This window comes from Lucilia sericata, unplaced genomic scaffold (assembly GCF_015586225.1).
Source record: "Lucilia sericata isolate MDLA Ls3-8-SP2 unplaced genomic scaffold, ASM1558622v1 Contig000040F_arrow, whole genome shotgun sequence".
Classification (NCBI taxonomy): Eukaryota; Metazoa; Arthropoda; class Insecta; order Diptera; family Calliphoridae; genus Lucilia; species Lucilia sericata.
Window position 1 is genome coordinate 373,761 of NW_023994078.1, and position 20,308 is coordinate 394,068.

At 28.4% G+C, this 20,308-nt stretch overlaps 1 protein-coding gene across 10 annotated transcripts in view; it reads left to right on the top strand.

The window, feature by feature from the left end:
• Positions 1–20,308, top strand: part of LOC119613687 (nuclear polyadenylated RNA-binding protein 3) — a 71,381-nt gene that overhangs the window by 31,523 nt on the left and 19,550 nt on the right. For 8 of the 10 annotated variants that reach the window (XM_037969738.1, XM_037969762.1, XM_037969713.1 and 5 more), the window contains one exon: positions 10,602–10,686. In XM_037969738.1, coding sequence (XP_037825666.1) covers positions 10,602–10,686 — 85 coding nt within the window. Of the gene's footprint in view, positions 1–8,891; positions 9,344–10,601; positions 10,687–20,308 lie in introns of those variants that run through there. The other 2 variants (XM_037969776.1, XM_037969782.1) reach the window with 2 other exon arrangements.

Consider the following 20,308-nt stretch of genomic DNA (forward strand, 5'->3'; position numbering starts at 1 on the left):
AGAAGTAGGAAAAAGTCGAAAAGTCGACCATTTATAAAATACTAAAAGTCGAAAAGTCTAAAAGTCGACTTTTAAATAAATGAAAAAGGTCGAAAAGTCGAAAAATCGACTTTTCATAAAATAGAAAAAGTCGAAAGGTCGAAAAGTCGACTTTTAACTAAATGCAAAAAGTCGAAAAGTCGACTTTTCGTTTCAACTATAGAACCCTATGACATACTACTCATTAGGGTGATCGATTATTCGACATTTTCCAAAAACCGGTTTTCGAATAGTTGACATTTAAGAAAAACAGGTTGATATTTTTCAATTTCAGAAAAACCCGGTTAACCGGTTTTTCATTATAAATAAAAAAATATATTTTAGTTTGAAAAACTTAATGTTTATGTTTAAATTTGATTAATAAAACATGGCCCGAAATGTTTAAAAGTTTAAAAGACTATCCCCCTTATTCACAAACAAAATTTTTATTTTATAAACAGTTCATAAATTAGATTTTGTAGGGAAATTTTGTTTTATAAACCTTTTATAAAATAAAAATGTTGTTTGTGAATAAGGGGGTATATCTTTAGATCTAGTCGTCTGATTTACATTATTTCATTAATATAAAAAAATTAGGAAAAAAGTGGGACACTTCTTTTAAACATAAGGTACTATGTAATCCTAGCTTATTTTAAAAGCCCTGTTTAGGAAATTTGCATAGGCATTCCAACACTTCCATAAAATTTCAGCCGTAAATTAATTATTGTAATTGGAATATAATCTTAAGATTGATAAAATTTTATCAAACAGTTATCAATTTTACAAATAAATTTTTTTAATTAATTAGGAAAATCAAAAAAGTTTAAAATCAAAAGTTTAAAGTTAAAAATATACGCTAGTTCCTCGACTCGAATATTTTTAAAATTTAGACGGGCTGTATTATTATTTACTTAAAAATTTCATTTAAATAATCTTTGAATACAAAGCAAATAAAAGTATTCGAAACCGGTTTTTAAAAAGTGAAAAAACCGGGTTATTCGATATTCGAAAAACCAACAAATCAATAAAAAAAAACCGACACTGGCAAAGCAGAAAGAACCGGTTTTAAAACCGGTTGAAAAATCGAGTCGATCACCCTACTACTCATACAATGCTACAACATCGATTGTGAATTGAACAAATATGTATTAATATATTGAAAGTAATTAGTTTCGACATTATTTGCTCTTTCGGAGATAAAAAACATGCCTTGTATATACAACTATGTATATGTGCCGATTTCTGTCCAGATGCTAGTGTAATTACTTTAACCATAAGCCCAAACGCCCTATTCGGGTGGTTTGATTGCATGGAAGCTAAGTGAAAAATTCCTACTAAATTGAGACCAACCAACCAACCAAACTACCAAATGTCATTTAAGCCCCCTTCACACGAGCACACAAGTAATACGATCTGTCAAAATTTTGTGTAGAAGAGAAGATTTTTATTTAAACACATATATACGGATGGAATTTCATTTTACTTTTTCAATAGACTTGTCGTACGTAAAGTGTGATCGTCTGAAAGGCCCTTTAAAAGATTTTAAACTAAAAATTTCGGTTCAATTGGACCAAAATTATCTGGCATTAAACTTTGGGACCGAGAGTCAAATATGACCCTACCATTATTAAAATTGGCAGTATGTTTTAAGTTGATCATGTCTGTTCTGTAAATCGATTTAGTTTCAAGAAGCTTTTTAAACCGAATTTGGTGTTCTGCAAATTGAATTTTTATTTGAACGTGAAATTCTGAAAAATAATCAAAATTTAAATGGAAAAGAGTATAAAATGCCCATAGCATTTATATCACCGTGCAACAGTCATTTTCACACATGAAAAATTCTATGTGTACAGGAAAATGTGGACTATTACTATTAACTCTGTGTACTCAGTTTTTCATAATCAGCTCTTATGCCCCTGTAAAAGGACCTTAAAGTTTAAAGGACATTCGATTCCAAAAGATGGAATTTCAAATTTATATAAACAACTAGCTGCGTGTACCCGGCGTTGCCCGGGTTTCTTCCAAAAGTAAAGAGAATATTTTTCTATTTTTTTAATCGATATCAACATTTATCTTATAACGATAAAGTAGTTATATTATTTTTCTGCCTTTCTTAAAGTCAGTTTCTGGACCAAAAAGTACCTTGAAAGTTTAGAAATTGAAAATGAGCTTAAATTAGGATATTTTGACTAATTTGTAGAAAAATTAAAAAAACTTTTTTTGAGAAATTATGCTGAAATCAACATTTTCAATCACTGGTAGGAAACCAAGAACACTTTCAAATGATTTGTTTTATTTTTTCCATGTGCAGTAGATTTAAAGCACTGCTCAGTTTAAATAAGGTCGCACCGTACTTTGAATTGTAATGCCCCTGGTGTAAAGAGACAAAAGTCTTCGGGGCATTTTATTAATTTCAAAAATATGTACCATTAACCGTATAAAATTTCAAACGATTTCTTGCTGTTTGAAAAAGTACATGCTTGAAAAAACTCTGAAACGATTATGAGAAATTCTTCACAAAATCATGAAAAATGTGGGCTCATTGATTTCAGATTCCTTTAAAAAGAACAAAATTACGTTTTTTTTCTGTCCTAGGAAAATATGAAGAATCCCGGAATATTGACAGAGAAAACAAAACTGCTTTTAATTTGACAAACGATGTTGAGTTGTTTATTAAAGAGTACAACCACCAGTTTTTCGACTTTATTTAAAAAAAAAAAAAAAAAAAAAAATTTATAAAAAGTATGTAAAGTTTTGGATGAATTTAGACACCACTTATTAAATCCGAAGAAATAAAGGTTTAAATTTCAAATATCGTTAGATATACAAAAAAGTTACCCAAATAATTTTACTTATTAAAATATCCACATCTTCCTCTAATTAAAGAATTTCGGAATTTCGGCGCTACATACGTGCAGAAGGTATACCTATATAAGATTTGCAAAAGTGCTGTCTTTCAGGACACTCTAATGAGTAGTCAAATACATATCAGGTTTTTTAGATTTGAGCTGCATTTAAAAAATGGCAACCGAATTTATATAAAAAAATTTTTTGATGGTTTATTTAACTTATTGCTGATTTTTATTGTTATCTCAATTTAAATTTTATATTTTTTATATAAAACTCGATTTGTATGGAATTGAGAGTTATTTAAAGTAAATTTTTAAAGATTTATATAAATAGAAATTTTAAGGGGAGATATGATTTTCTAGATGTATTTGTAGATTTAAGTTTAGAATTCGAATTTTTGTGAAAAATGTAATATGAAAATATTATTTACCCTATTTTAGGAGCGGTTTTTATTCAGTACTGCATACAAAAGGACATCGTAGACATTCATTCAAGATCTAATATAGTTATAGTTTTTTTGTACAGTACTGCATACAAAAGTGGCATCGTAGGCATGTTTTAAAATAGTTTTCTTATAGGATATACAGGGGATTACAGGTTTTGAAATAAGAATAGTTTTCGCGTGGAAAATATAAGTGATGGGATTTAGGAATCCACAACCGATTTTACGCTTTAGATGAAAACCGATTTTTGATTATAAATTAAATTGATTACAGATTTTTATTTTACCTAATCGTAAAGTAAGTTAAGGACCTACAAACATTTTAGAGTTTTCAAATAAAAATAAATTTTTTATTAAAATTTTAACTAGCTAAATAATAATTCTCATATACTATAAGAAGTATAAATCATGAGCATAATAAATGTAACAAAAAATGAACGGAAAAAGGTCATTGCATTTCATTAAGATCGTAACAGGCCCAAAATTAGTGGTATAGGTGTATTTATTCGGATTTGATGTATTAAACATTTTCTTCCTCAAACTAACCTAACCTTCTACGATAGAACTGTTGTAATGCAAAATTTCATGAAGCATAAAATCCAGATCAAAAAGTTGATTCCAGAAATACACTGTCTGTTGCCAAATTTCTTGAAAATTGGTTCATGTTTTTTATATTTAGCGTAGAAATTTGGTGCGAACATAAAAATGTACGTTGTATCCAATCAATATAATAATAAAAGAGTCTCATTTATATTTATTATATAATAATAAATATATATACAGTATTGTTCGAAACCTAAGCAACTTTTTTTGGCATTGTATGCAAAGTGCTATATTTTCTTTTTTAATTGATTTATTCAAAATTATATAATTGATAATAATAATATTTATATTTATATTATACATTATAATAACAACAACAAAAGTTTAATTCCATTTCGGTGTGAGTTACAAGAAAATAATAACTGAATTAACTCCATAAATAGCTGTTCGAAACTTAAGCAACTTTTTGATCTTCTTATGAAAATCTTTGGTCCTTTTGAGTTCCAAACACCTTTATGGAATAAATTAGTTACTAGTATAGTTCGTAATGAATCCCAATCGGATTTTAAGCCATTCGCCAGCTGTAATGTTTTCTAAAACTGCGAGTTTCGACCCAGCGCTTAAGAATGCCAAACAGCATCTTTAAGGGGCTTGACTCTGGAGATTTTGATGGACAATCAAAGAATTTGGGTCCCATTATACGATAACTAACTCTTAGATCAACTTTGCCAAAGGTTTTGGTTCATTATCATGCTGAAAATCGCAATAAAGTAAGTTGTTCTGTTCAATGTACTTAATCCTATGGTTCATTTTGTTGGCCAAAAATGTCCCAGAAAGTAAAACAATTCAATTTTATTTTTATTTCAACATCAGGACTTACTCTACTCACTAAAAATCTTGCCCACAACCTTAATTGTTTGACTTCCATGCTTTTTTAAGTCTTTAATCTACGATGATATTTGTTTTTCCTTTTGGGACGTTTTTCGCCATTAGGTACACCGAACAGAACAACTTACTTTATTTCGATTTTCAGCATGATAATGAACCAAAACCTTTGGCAAAGTTGATCTAATAGTTGTTATCGGGTAATAGGACCCAAACTCTTTGATTGCTCATCAAAATTTCCTGACTCAAAGCCCTTAGAGTTGCTGTTCGGCGTTTTGAAGTGCTGTTTCGGAACTCGCCGTTTTAGAAAACATTGCAGGGGCGAATAGCTTAAAATCCGATTGGGATTCATTACGAACTACTCTAGTAACTAGGGATGCCAATCCCGAAATCCCGATCCCGAAAATCCCGGGATTTTTCGGGATTGGCAAATCCCGAATCCCGGGATTTGGAAAATAAATCCCGGGATTTTTTCGGGATTAGAATATCCCGAAACCCGGGATTTTTCAAAATAAATCCCGGGATTTGTTTCAAAAACTGTTTTTATTTTCTTTTTTTGAGCCATAATTTTCATTAACTTGAAAATTACGATCTTATTTTATTTTCGACTCATGCAAAACTAAATTCCGCAGAGCTAATTTTATACATATTTAAACCTTTTATTTTTTAAAGTGGTATGATTCCATACACATAGCACATATAAATTTATTTATTCACTTCGTTTTTATACCCTACACCATTTTAGTGGGGAGGGTATATTGGGTTTGTGCTGATTTTTGTTATGCACAATAATATTGGTCCTATACCCACCTTAAAGTATACCAATCGGCTCAGAATCATTTTCTGAGTCGATTAAGCTATGTCCGTCCGTCTGTCCGTCCGTCCGTGTAAACCTTGTAATCAAACTACAGCAATTTTGAAGATAATTCTATAAAATTTTGCATGATCTTCTATTGTACTAGAGACGGATCCTATTGAAAATGTGTAACATCGGTCCAATACTTGACCTAGCCCCCATACAACTGAACCCGCCGAATAGGGCTTTTAAGTTCATAATTATGTTTAATATACTCGTATCTCGACAAAAAGCTGCAAAGCCAAGTTCTATACTAGCCTTCATGACCCTGATGTATTTTTTGATGATACGGCCTCATTTGACCCTAGCTCCTATACAAAGCCCCCTTCGAAATATGACTTAAATGTACACAATTTTATTCAACAAAAAATAAGGCAAGGTACAATTCAACTTAGATGCTTTATTATGAACAATAAATCACATTTTATTTTATAACTGGTGTAGGGTATTATATGGTAGGCTTCGCCCAACTATAACTTCTTACTTGTTAACACATCGAAATGTTGGTCGTAGACCGACCCAAAAAGTATACACATTCTGTGTCTGTAAGCTAAAAACACGAGTTAGAAGACTCATTCCATTTGTGATGCAAATTTGGACCAAAATTGACACAAGAAAACCTAATTGGACCTCCTCTGAAAATCACATTGATGCTGATATTAATATCAATACATTACAATATTTTGATGGTGGGTATTTAATTTCGGCAAAGTCGAATACAAACTTTATTTTTCAATACTAGAGGATTTTACATTTCTAACTTTCTACAAATCTGAGTGATACCGGTAAAGGTAAATTACCTTGTTCTGAATGCACATAAAATTTTAAATTAATACTACGAATATAATAACATGTTCCAAAACTAACATGTATTTTGTGTAAAGTTCCAAATATTTTTCAAAGAATAGGTTCTAAATTGATGTACGGATAATTGAATTGGTATCTGTTATAATTATTAGTTCACATGGAACAGTATGAGGTTTTAAAAAGTGCTTATGTCTAATTTCGGAACTTGATATTTATTTAGGAAGTAAGTATGTATTTAAAAAGTTTCAGAAATTATGCAATTTTGAAAGTTTTTATTTAAAAATTGGAATTAATTGGATTGTTTTAATTTAAATATATCTTCTGTCTTCTAAATTTCCACAAAATTAAACAATTTTCTTTACAAATATGATGATTTAAAGATTTTCATATATAAAATAAATAAATTCATGTAATCCCGAAATCCCGTAAAATCCCGAAATCCCGAAAAATCCCGGGATCCCGAAAAATCCCGGGATCCCGGGATTGCAATTTTCAAAATCCCGAATCCCGGGATTTGTAAAAGCCAGTCCCGTTTGGCATCCCTACTAGTAACTAATCTATTCCATAAAGTGTTTGGAACAAATATTTTCATAAGAAGATCAAAAAGTTGCTTAAGTTAATTCAGTTATTATTTTCTTGTAACTCACATCGAAATGGAATTAAAATTTGGTTGTTGTTATTATAATGTACACACATAATATTATTATTATCAATTATATAATTTTGAATAAATCTATTAATATAGAAAATATAGCGCTTTGTATACAGTGCCAAAAAAAGTTGCTTAGGTTTCGAACAATACTGTACGTTTTGAAGATGTAATGTGTCGTACTGTTCATTGCACAACATTCATTATAACAGACTTCATGAAAATCGTATTAGTACTTTTTTGTAAGCTTGAACGTAAATTTGGTACAATAATTGTTTTACAAAAAGTTTTCTTAAAAAAGGGCGTGGCGTCCGATCCAGATCTTATATAGTTTCTAGTTCCCTTATATAGTTTCTAGTTCCCCTCAGGTCAGACCTATCGGTATACAAAATTTAATGTAAATCGGTTCAGTAGTTTTCAGTAAGTCTCGAATGAAAATTTTTTTATAGCAATTATATAGAAATAAGTGAGCATAAGAAGAATCGTGACGTCCAATCATGATTTTATATAGCCTATTGTTCCACATTAGAATAGAATTGTTAGTGTTATAAAATGTAAATCGGTTCAATAGTTTGGCCGTGTAAGCGTAACAAACTGACAGTCTCTTTTATATAATTGTAGGATAGGATATAAAAAGTAGGCATAGAAGGGGGCGTGGCATTGGATGAATATCTTATATATAGCCTATAGTTCTTTCCGAGCTTATACCTATCGGTATGCAAAATTTCATGTAAATCTGTTTAGTAGTTTTTGCATAATGTGATTGCAAAATTAGTGTAATAATAGTTTTACAAACAGTGGGCGTAAAAAAGGGCGTGGCATCCGATCATGATCTTATATAGCCTATTGTTCCTTTTGGGATTAGACCTATTAGTGGTCCAAATTTCATGTAAATCGGTTGAGCAGTATATATAAAAGCAGCAAATATATAAATATTTTAAATATTCCTTTGAAACTGTTAGTCCTTTAATTTTTGAAGCACTGTTATAAGGATATAAGAGCTGATTATAAAAATCAAAGTATGCAGAATTGCTATAAATGGTCTCTAGTTTCACGTGCATATCAACTTTTTTTTTTTTAAATTGTTACAGGGTGTATTAAATTAGAATTATATTAAAAAAACCAAAAAATATTTGTTTAATTTATTTGAATAAAATTAAAATAGATTTATTTTCGACTAGATTTGTGTACTCGAGAGAATTCGTTTTTAAGCGAGAATTTTACTCGGATTCGGTTTACAGAACAGACAGGTATATAAATTTTAGAACATGTCAATTTTTTAAGGGATACCATAATAATTAACAAAATTATGAGCTCTAAAGCACGCTGTCAAATTCCATATATGTATAACAAAACAAGCTGCATTAACAAAAAACAATTAGGTGTTCTCTTAACACTACCTTATAATCAAAATACCTTTCTTACTTCAAAGTTCCAGCAAAATTCGTTCAGTCCAGGCTGCATATTAATTTCCTTTAAAATGTTAATAAAATTCTTTGTCGCCCTGTGTTATGTTTTGACCCATTTTAAGTGTTAAAATATATGTATGTATGTATTTATACATATTTGTTTGCTTTAAACAATAAATTATATACAAAATTATATTTATTATTTGTTGACTAATAGAACATGCATAAAAATGTTGTTGTTAATGTTAGCGTTAAAATTATTTTAGAATATTGTATTAATATATAAATTAAGAACAAGTGTGTGTTTGTCAATCAGCATGTTTTTATATCTCTCTTTAATCTCTACGATATTTACATACTCATAAGAGAAATTGTCAGACTCAAATGTTTGTTGGCACAATTATGGCGCTCGCAACTGATTTTTTTGCTGTCAGGCAAATTTGTTTCGTGGGGATGGACCAGCGCATGTTAATATGCTGTGGGGGTTAGTTAGATCGCATTTTAATTTAGAAACGAGCGGAAAATAATTCTATATATTTTGAAATAAAACACTCGGGGAACAGCTTATGTATCTGTAAAATTATAAATAATTAATGAAAATCAAATAAAACAAACAAAAAATCGAATGGAGGAAAAACAATTTGAATAACGAATGATAACAATAATAAAACATAGAAATGTTTAAAAGTGCAAGTACCTCGAGTTTAAATGTAACAGATGAAAGCAGTGGCAATATGAGCGGCAGTGTTAAAAAATCCCAAACCACTGCCAATTGTGTTGTGGAAAAAAAGCGTGGTTTTAAACCTAGTGATCGTCACGATCCCAACAAAAAACAATTCTTGACTGAATTAAGTCAACAAATATGGCAGAAAAATAACAATACTGTAAGTTTTGGCAGCTCGAATTTTGCCAAATCAAAACGTTTCACTGCATTTTAAATTAAAAAATCGGAATTATACACGTATTTAGCTTCTTCCCAAACATTTGGAAATGCATATTTTTGACTTTTTGTAAAGTTTTAATTAAAATTTTTACTAAAAACCTGTTTTTTGTTTATTTATGTATGTACAAAACTTTGACAGAAAGTCCGAAGAAGGTTAAACAAACTCAATGGGAATAATAAGAACGAAATTGAATTGAATAATATGAATGGATCTGATACATATGTATAACAGATATCGACTTTTGATATCAATATTAAAATTTTGTATAACTTATAAATTATGTTCATACTTTTATAAAAATTATTTTCTAATTTTATAAACTTAAAGCATCGTCTTTCAATTCATTAACATTAGATTTAATTTCAATACAAATGTTTGAGAGGTAATGTCAATTTTAAACAATATCCAAGCAATGCTCACAGATAAATTTCACTTAAAGTAATCCAGTTTTCTAAAACAAATATAAAAGCTCGTAATTTAATAATTTAAATTTTTGAATAACTCTTCTAAAAGAAATATCCATAAATGAGAAATAATCAGTAAATTTCCCAATCTGATTCCGACGTTAATATTGTGAAATGTAATCTTTAATTTCAATCCTTGCACCCGTTAAATAAATGAAGATATTGAACCAGAGTATGGTACCTAGTGCAATATCTGCCAACGTACAAAATTTGTATGCACTTTATCAACAACATTATTTTCTAACATAAAAACACACAAATTACTACATACTGGTATGAACTCGTCTATTGTGTATAAGCAAAAGTATTTATTGTCCACTGCAGGATGAAATGATAAGGTACTATAACCCCTTATTAGATTAGATCGACCAATAAAAGTGATTTTGTTAATATTCTCTTAAAAATTTTAAATTGTAGTATGGAGTCTGATTTTAAATTTTTATGAAAACGTATTCAAGGTATCCTTATTTCCAATTGTAAGCTAGAATTTGTAATTTTCTTAAGATATTCTTAAAAATGTTTAGTTTTTTTAGAATACATATGGTTAAAACTAAACAATTAACAATTTGGGAGTGGAAAAACACTTTCACATTCATTTAAATGAGAATTTTCGTAATTTGTAGAGTATCAAAAATCGGTAAAACCGTATATAGTATTATGACTTTTATTTTTAATTAGTAAATCTAAAACTTAAGTTTGCCATAATTAAAAATAATTTTATTTATAAATGTTAGGAATCTACCAATGTAACGAAGAAAATTGATTTACATAAAATCTTTACGCCAGCCACAGATGCTGAGGAAATTTTGCCTAAAAATCGTAAGTACTTTAAAACCATTACCGAAAAATGCAGTGGTTATTATGTTGTTGTTATTGTTTTACTATTTATTTACATTTGAGACGAAATTTTAAAAGTTTTCTGTTTCAATTATTCAGATAAAATTGGACTCAGTAATAAATTATGTAAGCCAGGTCTACTGATCACGCAGTAGACAGAACTGACTACTTTGCCTTCTTACATACCGTATTCGCTTAATATGTACCTTTAACTAGTGTTAAATTTTAGTCCAATCGGATAAAGCGAACGTGCCGGAAATCTATTGAAATGTTGAAAATTGGGTAAATAATAGGACTTTTTTAATTTCTGAAAATAAAAAAAAAAATTACCATATACTTTTAACATTACAACCAATTTTTTAAGAAATTAAAAAAAAGTCTTATTATTTACCCAATTTTACACTTTGCGATCATTTTCGGCACGGGTTCCCGTTATCCGATTGGACTAAAATTTACCACCAGTTAGTTTTAGACACTAATGAACAAAATAAGACTCATATAACAATATAGATTTTTTTAGACACCTCCAATGTACATATAAAATATTTGGTATTATCTTTAGCATTATGATAATGTTAATTAGAAATAACTAATTTTCATGTTAGCATCTATATTTTTAGCTATAACTTTATAATTACAATAAATGTAAAGAAAATATTTTATAATATCTAAGATAATTTTTCTGCTTTGTGAAATTTCAAATTTACAATATAATTGTTAAATAATAAGTAATTGTGTCAACAATTGATATTTTTCCACAAAACCACAATTATTGAGAAATTATGATGACATTAACACAATAAAAGATTTGTCCACAAAAACATAACTATTCCTTTAGCAGAATATCATAAAAAACGATATTTACCAACTTTGTCCAAACGCGTTATTTCAATTCTAGCAACATTTATAATAAAAAAGTTTATAACAATTTTCGTTTTCAAAATTTCGTTATATTAAAAAAATCAAACAACTGAAACCACTGTATTTTTAATAAATAATACTTATTATATAGTAAATATTATAAAATCTTGTGAAACCAGCAAGTAAATGAAGAATTTTTAGAAATCTTTAAAATGTATTTTATGTGTTTAAAGTTTCAATTTAGACATACATAAGTATGTACATACATAAGTATTACAGAAAAAATTCATTTGCTTATGACTGGTTCACATAAGGTTCGTTTGTAAATGCAGTGATGTATAAATGTAATCCAAACTTGAATCGAGATACTCTGATAAATATTATTGCATTTATAAACGCTTCCTTTATTAATTTAGGAAAATAAAATAAGTATGTGATACATAATTAAGTAGTTAATTTATAAAAAATTTAAGTATATGAAATAAATATAAAGTATTAGTCTACTACCCATTTCAAAAACATGAAACAGAACTTTATGCAAACAAAAACTAGAATAAGTAATACTAATTTTAAAATTCATTTTGCTATTATTAAAAAACTGCAGCAATTCAAGAACTTATATTAAGCTTTTTCTATTATAATATATTATTAAATGCTTGCCAATATTTCGTTCACATATCTACTAATTCTACTTAATATTTTCTTTTAACACCTCTTTTTTTTGTAACAATGAAGCAACATATTTATATAATTATCATCATAAACTAATATTATTTTATTTAATTCGTTAACATAAATGTCATCCATTTTCATCATAATTGAATATTTTGAAGAAGTCGTTCAATAAAGACGTAATTAAATGAGTTAATAAAAATAAAACATTTTGATTGCAAACATGATTTTTACAAAATATATACATATGTATACCAGTTAGGGTGATCGATTATTCGACATTTTCCAAAAACCGGTTTTCGAATAGATGACATTTAAAAAAACCGGTTGATATTTTTCAAATTCAGAAAAAACCGGTTAACCGGTTTTTCATTATAAATAAAAAAATATATTTTAATTTGAAAAACTTAATGTGATTAATGTGAAATGATTTTTAACAGTTTAAAAGATTATCCCCCTTATTCACAAACAAAATTTTTATTTTATAAACAGTTTAAAAATAAGATTTTATATGGAAATTTTGTTTTATAAACCTTTTATAAAATAAAAATGTTGTTTAGATCTAGTCGTCTGATTTACATTATTTCATTAATATAAAAAAATTAGGAAAAAAGTGGGACACTTCTGTTAAACATAAGGTACTATGTAATCCTAGCTTATTTTAAAAGCCCTGTTTAGGAAATTTGCATAGGCATTCCAACACTTCCATAAAATTTCAGCCGTAAATTAATTATTGTAATTGGAATATAATCTTAAGATTGATAAAATTTTATCAAACAGTTATCAATTTTACAAATATTTTTTTTTAATTAATTAGGAAAATCAAAAAAGTTTAACCAAAGGAGCTGTAGAAAAATATACGCTAGTTCCTCGACTCGAATATTTTTAAAATTTAGACGGGCTGTATTATTATTTACTTAAAAATTATATTTAAATAATCTTTGAATACAAAGCAAATGAAAGTATTCGAAACCGGTTTTTAAAAAGTGAAAAAACCGGGTTATTCGATATTCGAAAAATCAACATTAAGAAAAAACCGACACTGGTAAAGCAGAAAAAACCGGTTTTAAAACCGGTTGAAAAATCGAGTCGATCACCCTAATACCAGTAGTTCACTTAAGGACCAAGAAGTAAAAAAAGGAACAGCGTTAAAACATATGTAGATAGAAATGTTTAAAAATCACATCTCGATTTGACAACTCTTAATCTAACAGAATCAGGCATTAATATCAGTTATAGAAGGAACTGTATTCATTAATACTGTTTAGTGGTAAAAATACAGTAGTATTGGACAAGTTTCTATGAGCGGGTTATTCCCTACTCTTATAATCCTTCCTAAGTCCTAGGCCTAGACTAGTGATGCAGTCGATGAAGAATAAGTAATTATTAGAATTGTCCATTCTTGCATTGAGTTGGAGCAACATTCACAAAAGTTTCTAAAATAGTATAAAACAACAAATAATTACCCCTTTTACCGTTTATTTTTAATTACCCAAAACATGACATTTATTGTTCTATGTTACATTAAAATATTAATTCATATTTAAACTTTTTGAACATATTCACGATTTCTTTTTTACCCGTTTTAGCCCTAAGGGTTAACGTAATAAGGGTAAATGTAATAAGTGTTTCTTAAATTTTAAAAAGCTACATAAATAATAAATTATCGCTCTTGAACAAACAATATAAGACAATAAATAAATATTTCTCCCCAGTTTTTCTCCCTTTTCCACCATATCCCTATTGCTATTGACGCTTCCAGACAAACGTGATTGCGGAACAAACTATATTTATAATATATGTATTTTAGGATTTTTAATTAATAGGGGCTTTTTTTAAACACTGGATACATTTTTGGATTTATTTTATTTCAAGAAAAAATCTTTCTTTGGAGGCGGAAATTTAGCTTTGGTCATCATTATCTGAAAATACACTGTATAAGCTAACATAAGGTCAAAGAAAAATTTATTTTAGTGCAAAAATGGCGGTTCTGCAGCTAAAAGAAGTAAATCCAAATTAAATTTATTAAATCCAAAAAAATTGTTGGATTTAGCTAATTTCAATATGGCAATGCTTTGTATTCATAGAACAAAACCAAAACAATTTCAATAGAAATTAATTTGTTTTATATTGCTATTCACCAATAGATGGCAAATATGTTTTAAAATGTATAAAAATAGTAAAATAAACAAAATTTCTGTAACTTAAATAGTGCACTTCATGATATTTCAGTGCAAATACCAATTTTGCAACAAATTGTTGCAAATTTTATGGAAAATTTATAATTTAATATAATTTAATAATTTTAAAAATTATTATTGATTTTTCAACACAGAAAACAATCAATAATGTAAAATTTAATTGTCACGAAAATAAAATGATTCTTAGTGCCCTAAAGGTCCTTTTCAGCTTTTTTGGTAGTTCTTTTTCGCTTTGGAATCTTTTTAGATGGGTATAAACAGTTTTATAATCTGGACTATACACAAATTCTGTGTGTACACTAGAGGTGTCCAAAAAATATCGATTTTGGTTAGATGGGTCTTATTTTGTTTATGAGTGTCTATAACTGGTTTTAAGCTTTAATCAAATCGAACAATGATAACCCGTGCCGGGGGGTAAAGACCAATTACAATTACTTGTAATTGTAATTGAAGTTTTGCCAATTACAATTACTTGTAATTGTAAATGAAAGAAATAGCTATCTGAACTCCTTTGGACAATTTTTGCTAGGACCAATAGGTGTAAAGTTACACTCATTTGAAAAAACCCTGTATGCTTAAAATTTCCAACTTTGACCCCCTCTACCTCCGACAGAGCTAAAAGTTTGTGTCTGGCCTACCATCCAATAGTACTAACCTTGGTGCAAATTTCACTCAAATCGGTTTTTTGAGTTGGACACTTGTTAAAAATTTATTTTGAATAAGAATATGGATAATTTCATGTCAAGCGACCCAACTCAAAATTTTGACGAAATTTGTACCTGGGTTAGTACTATTGGATAGTAGGCCAGAAACAACTTTTTTTATTTATTTTTTATTAATTTTTATTTCTTATTTTTTTTCAAAATGGGCCCTTTTTTTTAAAAGATAGCTTATAAAATTTCCTTTAAGGGCTTTATATCCCATAATGGGATGCTAGTGGGATATTTATAAAAAAAATATTTTTTAACTCAATATAATATTTGACACTTAATATTCCCCTGTTTTTCCAAAATGGACGTAAAGAAAATTGTATAAGCTTTCTTTTAAGCAAAAAAAGTCCCATTTTTAAAAAATATTAAAAATAATTATTATTATTTTTTTTTTTTGAAACAATAAAAAATACCTATCTGAGCTCCTTTGGACAATTTTTGCTAGGACTAGAGAAAAGTTACACTCATTTGAATAAAACCCTGTATGACGAAAATATCCAACTTTAACCCTTTCTAACGCCAGCAGTTCTTGACCGATATAGCTCAAAATTTGTGTCTGGCCTGGTATCCCATAATACTGTAACGACATGAAATTCCCCATATATAATAAACTAGCTATACCCAGTGTGCTTTGCTACCCTAAAAGCAATGTAAATAAAAAACACTTTACGATTTTGAAAATTCTAACTATAATAGTTTTGCCACTTAGTTCGCCAATTTATCCAAATGTTAATTTAGATTTTAATGTAACCTATGAAAAATTTGAATAATGTAATAATTTCCCAGATATACGAAATTTTGTATTTAATTGATATGGGAGATGCCAAGGTCCCATTGAAAGTCCGCCCATTTTTCTCTAAATGTTGGCATGAATGTCAAAGTTGTTCATGTAAAATTTGAATTTTCTAGCTCTAATAGTTTCTCAGACATACGAATTTTTATATTAAATTCAAATGGGAGGTTCCAATTTGCTAGTCCGTCCATTTATTACCCAAATGTTGACATTAATGTCATTTGCTCTAATAGTTTCCCAGACATACGATTTATTCTATTTAATTCATATAGGAGGTTCAAACCACCCCTAATGAAAGTCCACCCATTTTCCCCAAAATGTTGAAATAAATGTTAAATTTCTTCGTGCAAAATTTTAAGATTTAAGGTCTATTTGTTTGCCAGACAAACGATAACTCCAATTTATTACCCAAATGTTTACATGAATGTTCTTGCAAAATTTGAGGATTTTAGCCCTAATAGTTTCTCAGATATACGGAATTTTCTATGTAATTCATATGAGGGGTTCCAAGCTCACCTAATGAAAGTTCGCCCCTTTTTCCCCAAAATGTTCAGATAAATATTAATGTTCTTGGTGCAAAATTTGAAGAAGCTAGCTCTATTAGTCAGATAAAAGAATTTGTTGTATATTTTATTCATATGGGAGGAGCAACGTTCTCCATTGGTAGTCCGGCAATTTGTTACCCAAAGTAACAAATAGTATATATATATATATACTAACCGCCTCAACCGATTTTCTTGAGTGTATTCCCGTATGTCTGGAAGAGATTATATTTTCTTATAAGAAAATAATAAAGTATATCTGAGATATCATAACAGTTAGAATCCTCAAACTTTGTCGGAGCCATTTTAGTGTCAATAAACTAATATAACTAAATTCTTAAAATTTTGCATGGAGAACTGTAATATTCATCTGAACATTTGGGAGAAAAAGGGCGGACTTTCATCTATTAGAGGTTGAATCTTAAAATTTAACATGAAGTACATTGACATTCATGTTGACATTTACAGAATAACTGGCGGACTTTCAATGGGCACCTACCATATGCATTAAATGCAAATTTAAATATGTGAGACACTTTTAGATTATTCAAATTTTATTAAATTAAAAATATAATAAAATTTTAATTTTATTAAAATAGTTAAGTGGGGTTTTTTATATTGCTTTCAAGGTAGCAAAGCATCATGGGTACAGCTGGTATAAATATATTTTTCAAATTCTATTATTTTTTTAAATGTTGTTTCAAGAAAATTAAACCGACATAAATCATTCAAAACTGGTATAAAACAATTGTTCAATTCACAATCAAGTTGTATATTGTACCTACTAAAGTGTATTAACAGTGATTGTGAACGGATCTTTGCAGCGAGCCGTAAGTTTATATTCTCAATGAAAAAAACAATCAAAACAAAAGTACATAACAATGCCAAAAGATAAAAAATCAGATAATATTAAATTAATTAAACAAGCGAAATAAAGCAAATTAATTTCTTTGAATTTAAAATTCTTTTATTTTCGTTACTCCACATTTTACACTAATAAATGAACAGTTTTTAATAAAATTTTAGTTTTGGTAAACAGCTGTCTGTTTGTGATTTCAGTTTACCCTTTTTTTGTGCCAAAATCGATTGAATTTTTTGTTTATATGCTGAAATAAACAATTCACAGCACAAAAATTTCTTACAACATTCAAAAAATATATGGAAAATTGTCGTAGGAGTTGTATACAGCGTTGCCGTTGGAACATTTTGAAAAGCCGCACAAAAAGAGAATTTTTCGGAAAAAAGTTGCACAAAAAGGGGATTTTGAAAGCAAAAAGTGTCAACGTATTTAAAATCATTAAATGTGTATTATATTGATAAATATGTAAATCAAAATAATTAACGTCATTGCATCTCCCATGCTCACTAAACTAATATATTTCTATAAAAACCTAAATAAAATCGTTGATTTTATCAATTTTCTATTTGTAAACATATTATTTCTATAAAATGTATGCGCTCATGGCTTAACCGCAACTTCTAAGATCTTTTTATAGAATTTGGCACATCTCGGTCCAAATACGAAGCCTATTGAAACAGATCCATTATTTCACATATCCTACATATAACCGTGGAACTCATAATGAGTATCTCTACAAAATCGGCTCATCATAATTTTATATGCTAAGTCTAAATGATAGTGCCGATTTTCGCCTTATTTGACCCTAGCCTGTTGCAGAAAATTGCGTAAAACCATCTACCAAAAATTATTTATTTTATTTATTTATTTATTAAACAATTCTGTAATAGAAAAGCCTTCATGGTCAATAAAATATTACAATTGATAACATATGAGTGACTTTAATAGTAACCCTTAAATTTCTATGTACATAGTTACATACATATATATAAATTCTATATTAATACATATGAATATAAGCAATAATTTCTTAAAACTAATGTTTTATTACTAAACAGCTTCAAATTTGCAACAAAAAACTTATTAAAAAAAAAATTTTAAGTGAACATAGGTCTATGTCAATAATGGATCATCAAATATTAAATCAATTTTGGTTCCGATTAAAATATTCTGTTAATCTTTTTCGATAAATGTGATGTGAAAGAGAAAACACTCGTAATTCATTCGGTAAATGATTCCAATTACGTGCAATTGTAATGAGAAAGGATCTTTCAAAAATGAAGTTAGGACCATATTAAACCCTTGTTACTATATAATCCCTCTTTCAGTTTTTTTATTTATTTATAATCGGAATTAAGGTAAAAGCAACTTCGATGCTTTGTTATAAGAACTAATATATTTTATTATATGTTAGGCCATTCCCGACTATACATTCTTACTTGTTATTTCTTTCAGTGATGTTTTCAAGTCGTAATAATTTTACCGCGGACAATTTTTATCTTTGCTAAACATATACACGAAATTTTTATTATACCCTTTATTTCAGCATCACAATATGACCTATAATGCTTCATATGTTCGTCTATCCGAAATTTTCGAAAGATTCGCAGGTCATAGTCATGAATATTATTTGGAAAATATTCAGAGTTTTCACTTCTTTGAAAATTTAAAAGTGGCTATAAGATTTTTAATGTTGAAGTCTGGTTTGGTAGGATTATTAAAAAAAAAATAGAAATATAAAAATGTGTTTTATTCAAAAAGGGGGCGAAAAGTGCATAGAAAATACCAACAACATTGTTATGACTATTGTAGCAGCGGCTGACATACAACGCTACAACATCGATTGTGAATTGAACAAATGTAATTTAAAGCTTATCATTAATGCATTTTGAAAATATTACTGTAATATAAAAAGTTTTGTCAAAAAAGTTTCAAACGAAGTACATAGTAGAAAAATAAACTACCTCACCTGAAAAATTAATATAAATTGTTTATTTACATTTTCAAATGTTAAATACGAAAAATATTTGTTCCAAATACAGGGACCAAATTACCTTATACGAGATTGAATAAGCCTTCCTACCGGAAATGAAATTTAGCTAGAATGTACTAGATTTCTTGTTCGATATCGAATGCTATAACCAAAAAAAGAAAATTACAATCAATTTAACTTGATTACGTATACAACAATGCGGATCCACGTTTTTTCAACAACAACTTTTTTCAATAGGGGGGTGTTGGAAATACACGACAGATTTAATTTTTTATTACCGGACTTTCACGAAATAGAAATTATATTTGGACAACATGATAAAGAAAAGCCGTTTCGTGTTTGTACCTTTGGATCAAGGAATCCCGCTCCAAAAATAAATTTGGACAATTCTGACCATGTGAACTAACAATTTTTTGTATGACAATATTGTCAAATAAAATGATTGTCAGATAATTGTCCTACAATTTTCTTTCAAATATCTTGTAACCGGATGCTCCGGTAGGCTTTCTGGTCCTGTTTCAGATTATAAGTCTGAATTTGTGTGTTCGGTAAATTTGGTTTGAATATAATTTGTAATTGTATTAAAATTGAAAATGGTAAATATCTTGCAACCGTGTGACATGACAATCTACATTGTGGTAAACATTTTTTATTGTCAGATGATGATGCTTGTTCTAACAATATTGTTAGATCTGTTAATCGCTTTGATTGAATAATTTTACATATAAATATTTTTTATATTAGAGTAATAATTCGTTCAAAACCTATATTGACCAGAACTATGTTCTGAAAATGAAAACGCAGTTTTATTATATAAGTAAGACCACTAGTATAATGTGTATATGGTCTCCCTCAAGTCCAATAATTGCTGCGCATGAGAAAATCGCTACATTCTGTAAGAATTATTATTAATTGACCACCTTCTTTAACAGGTACAGGATGCCATATATTCGGTCATGACCGAATTCTTTCT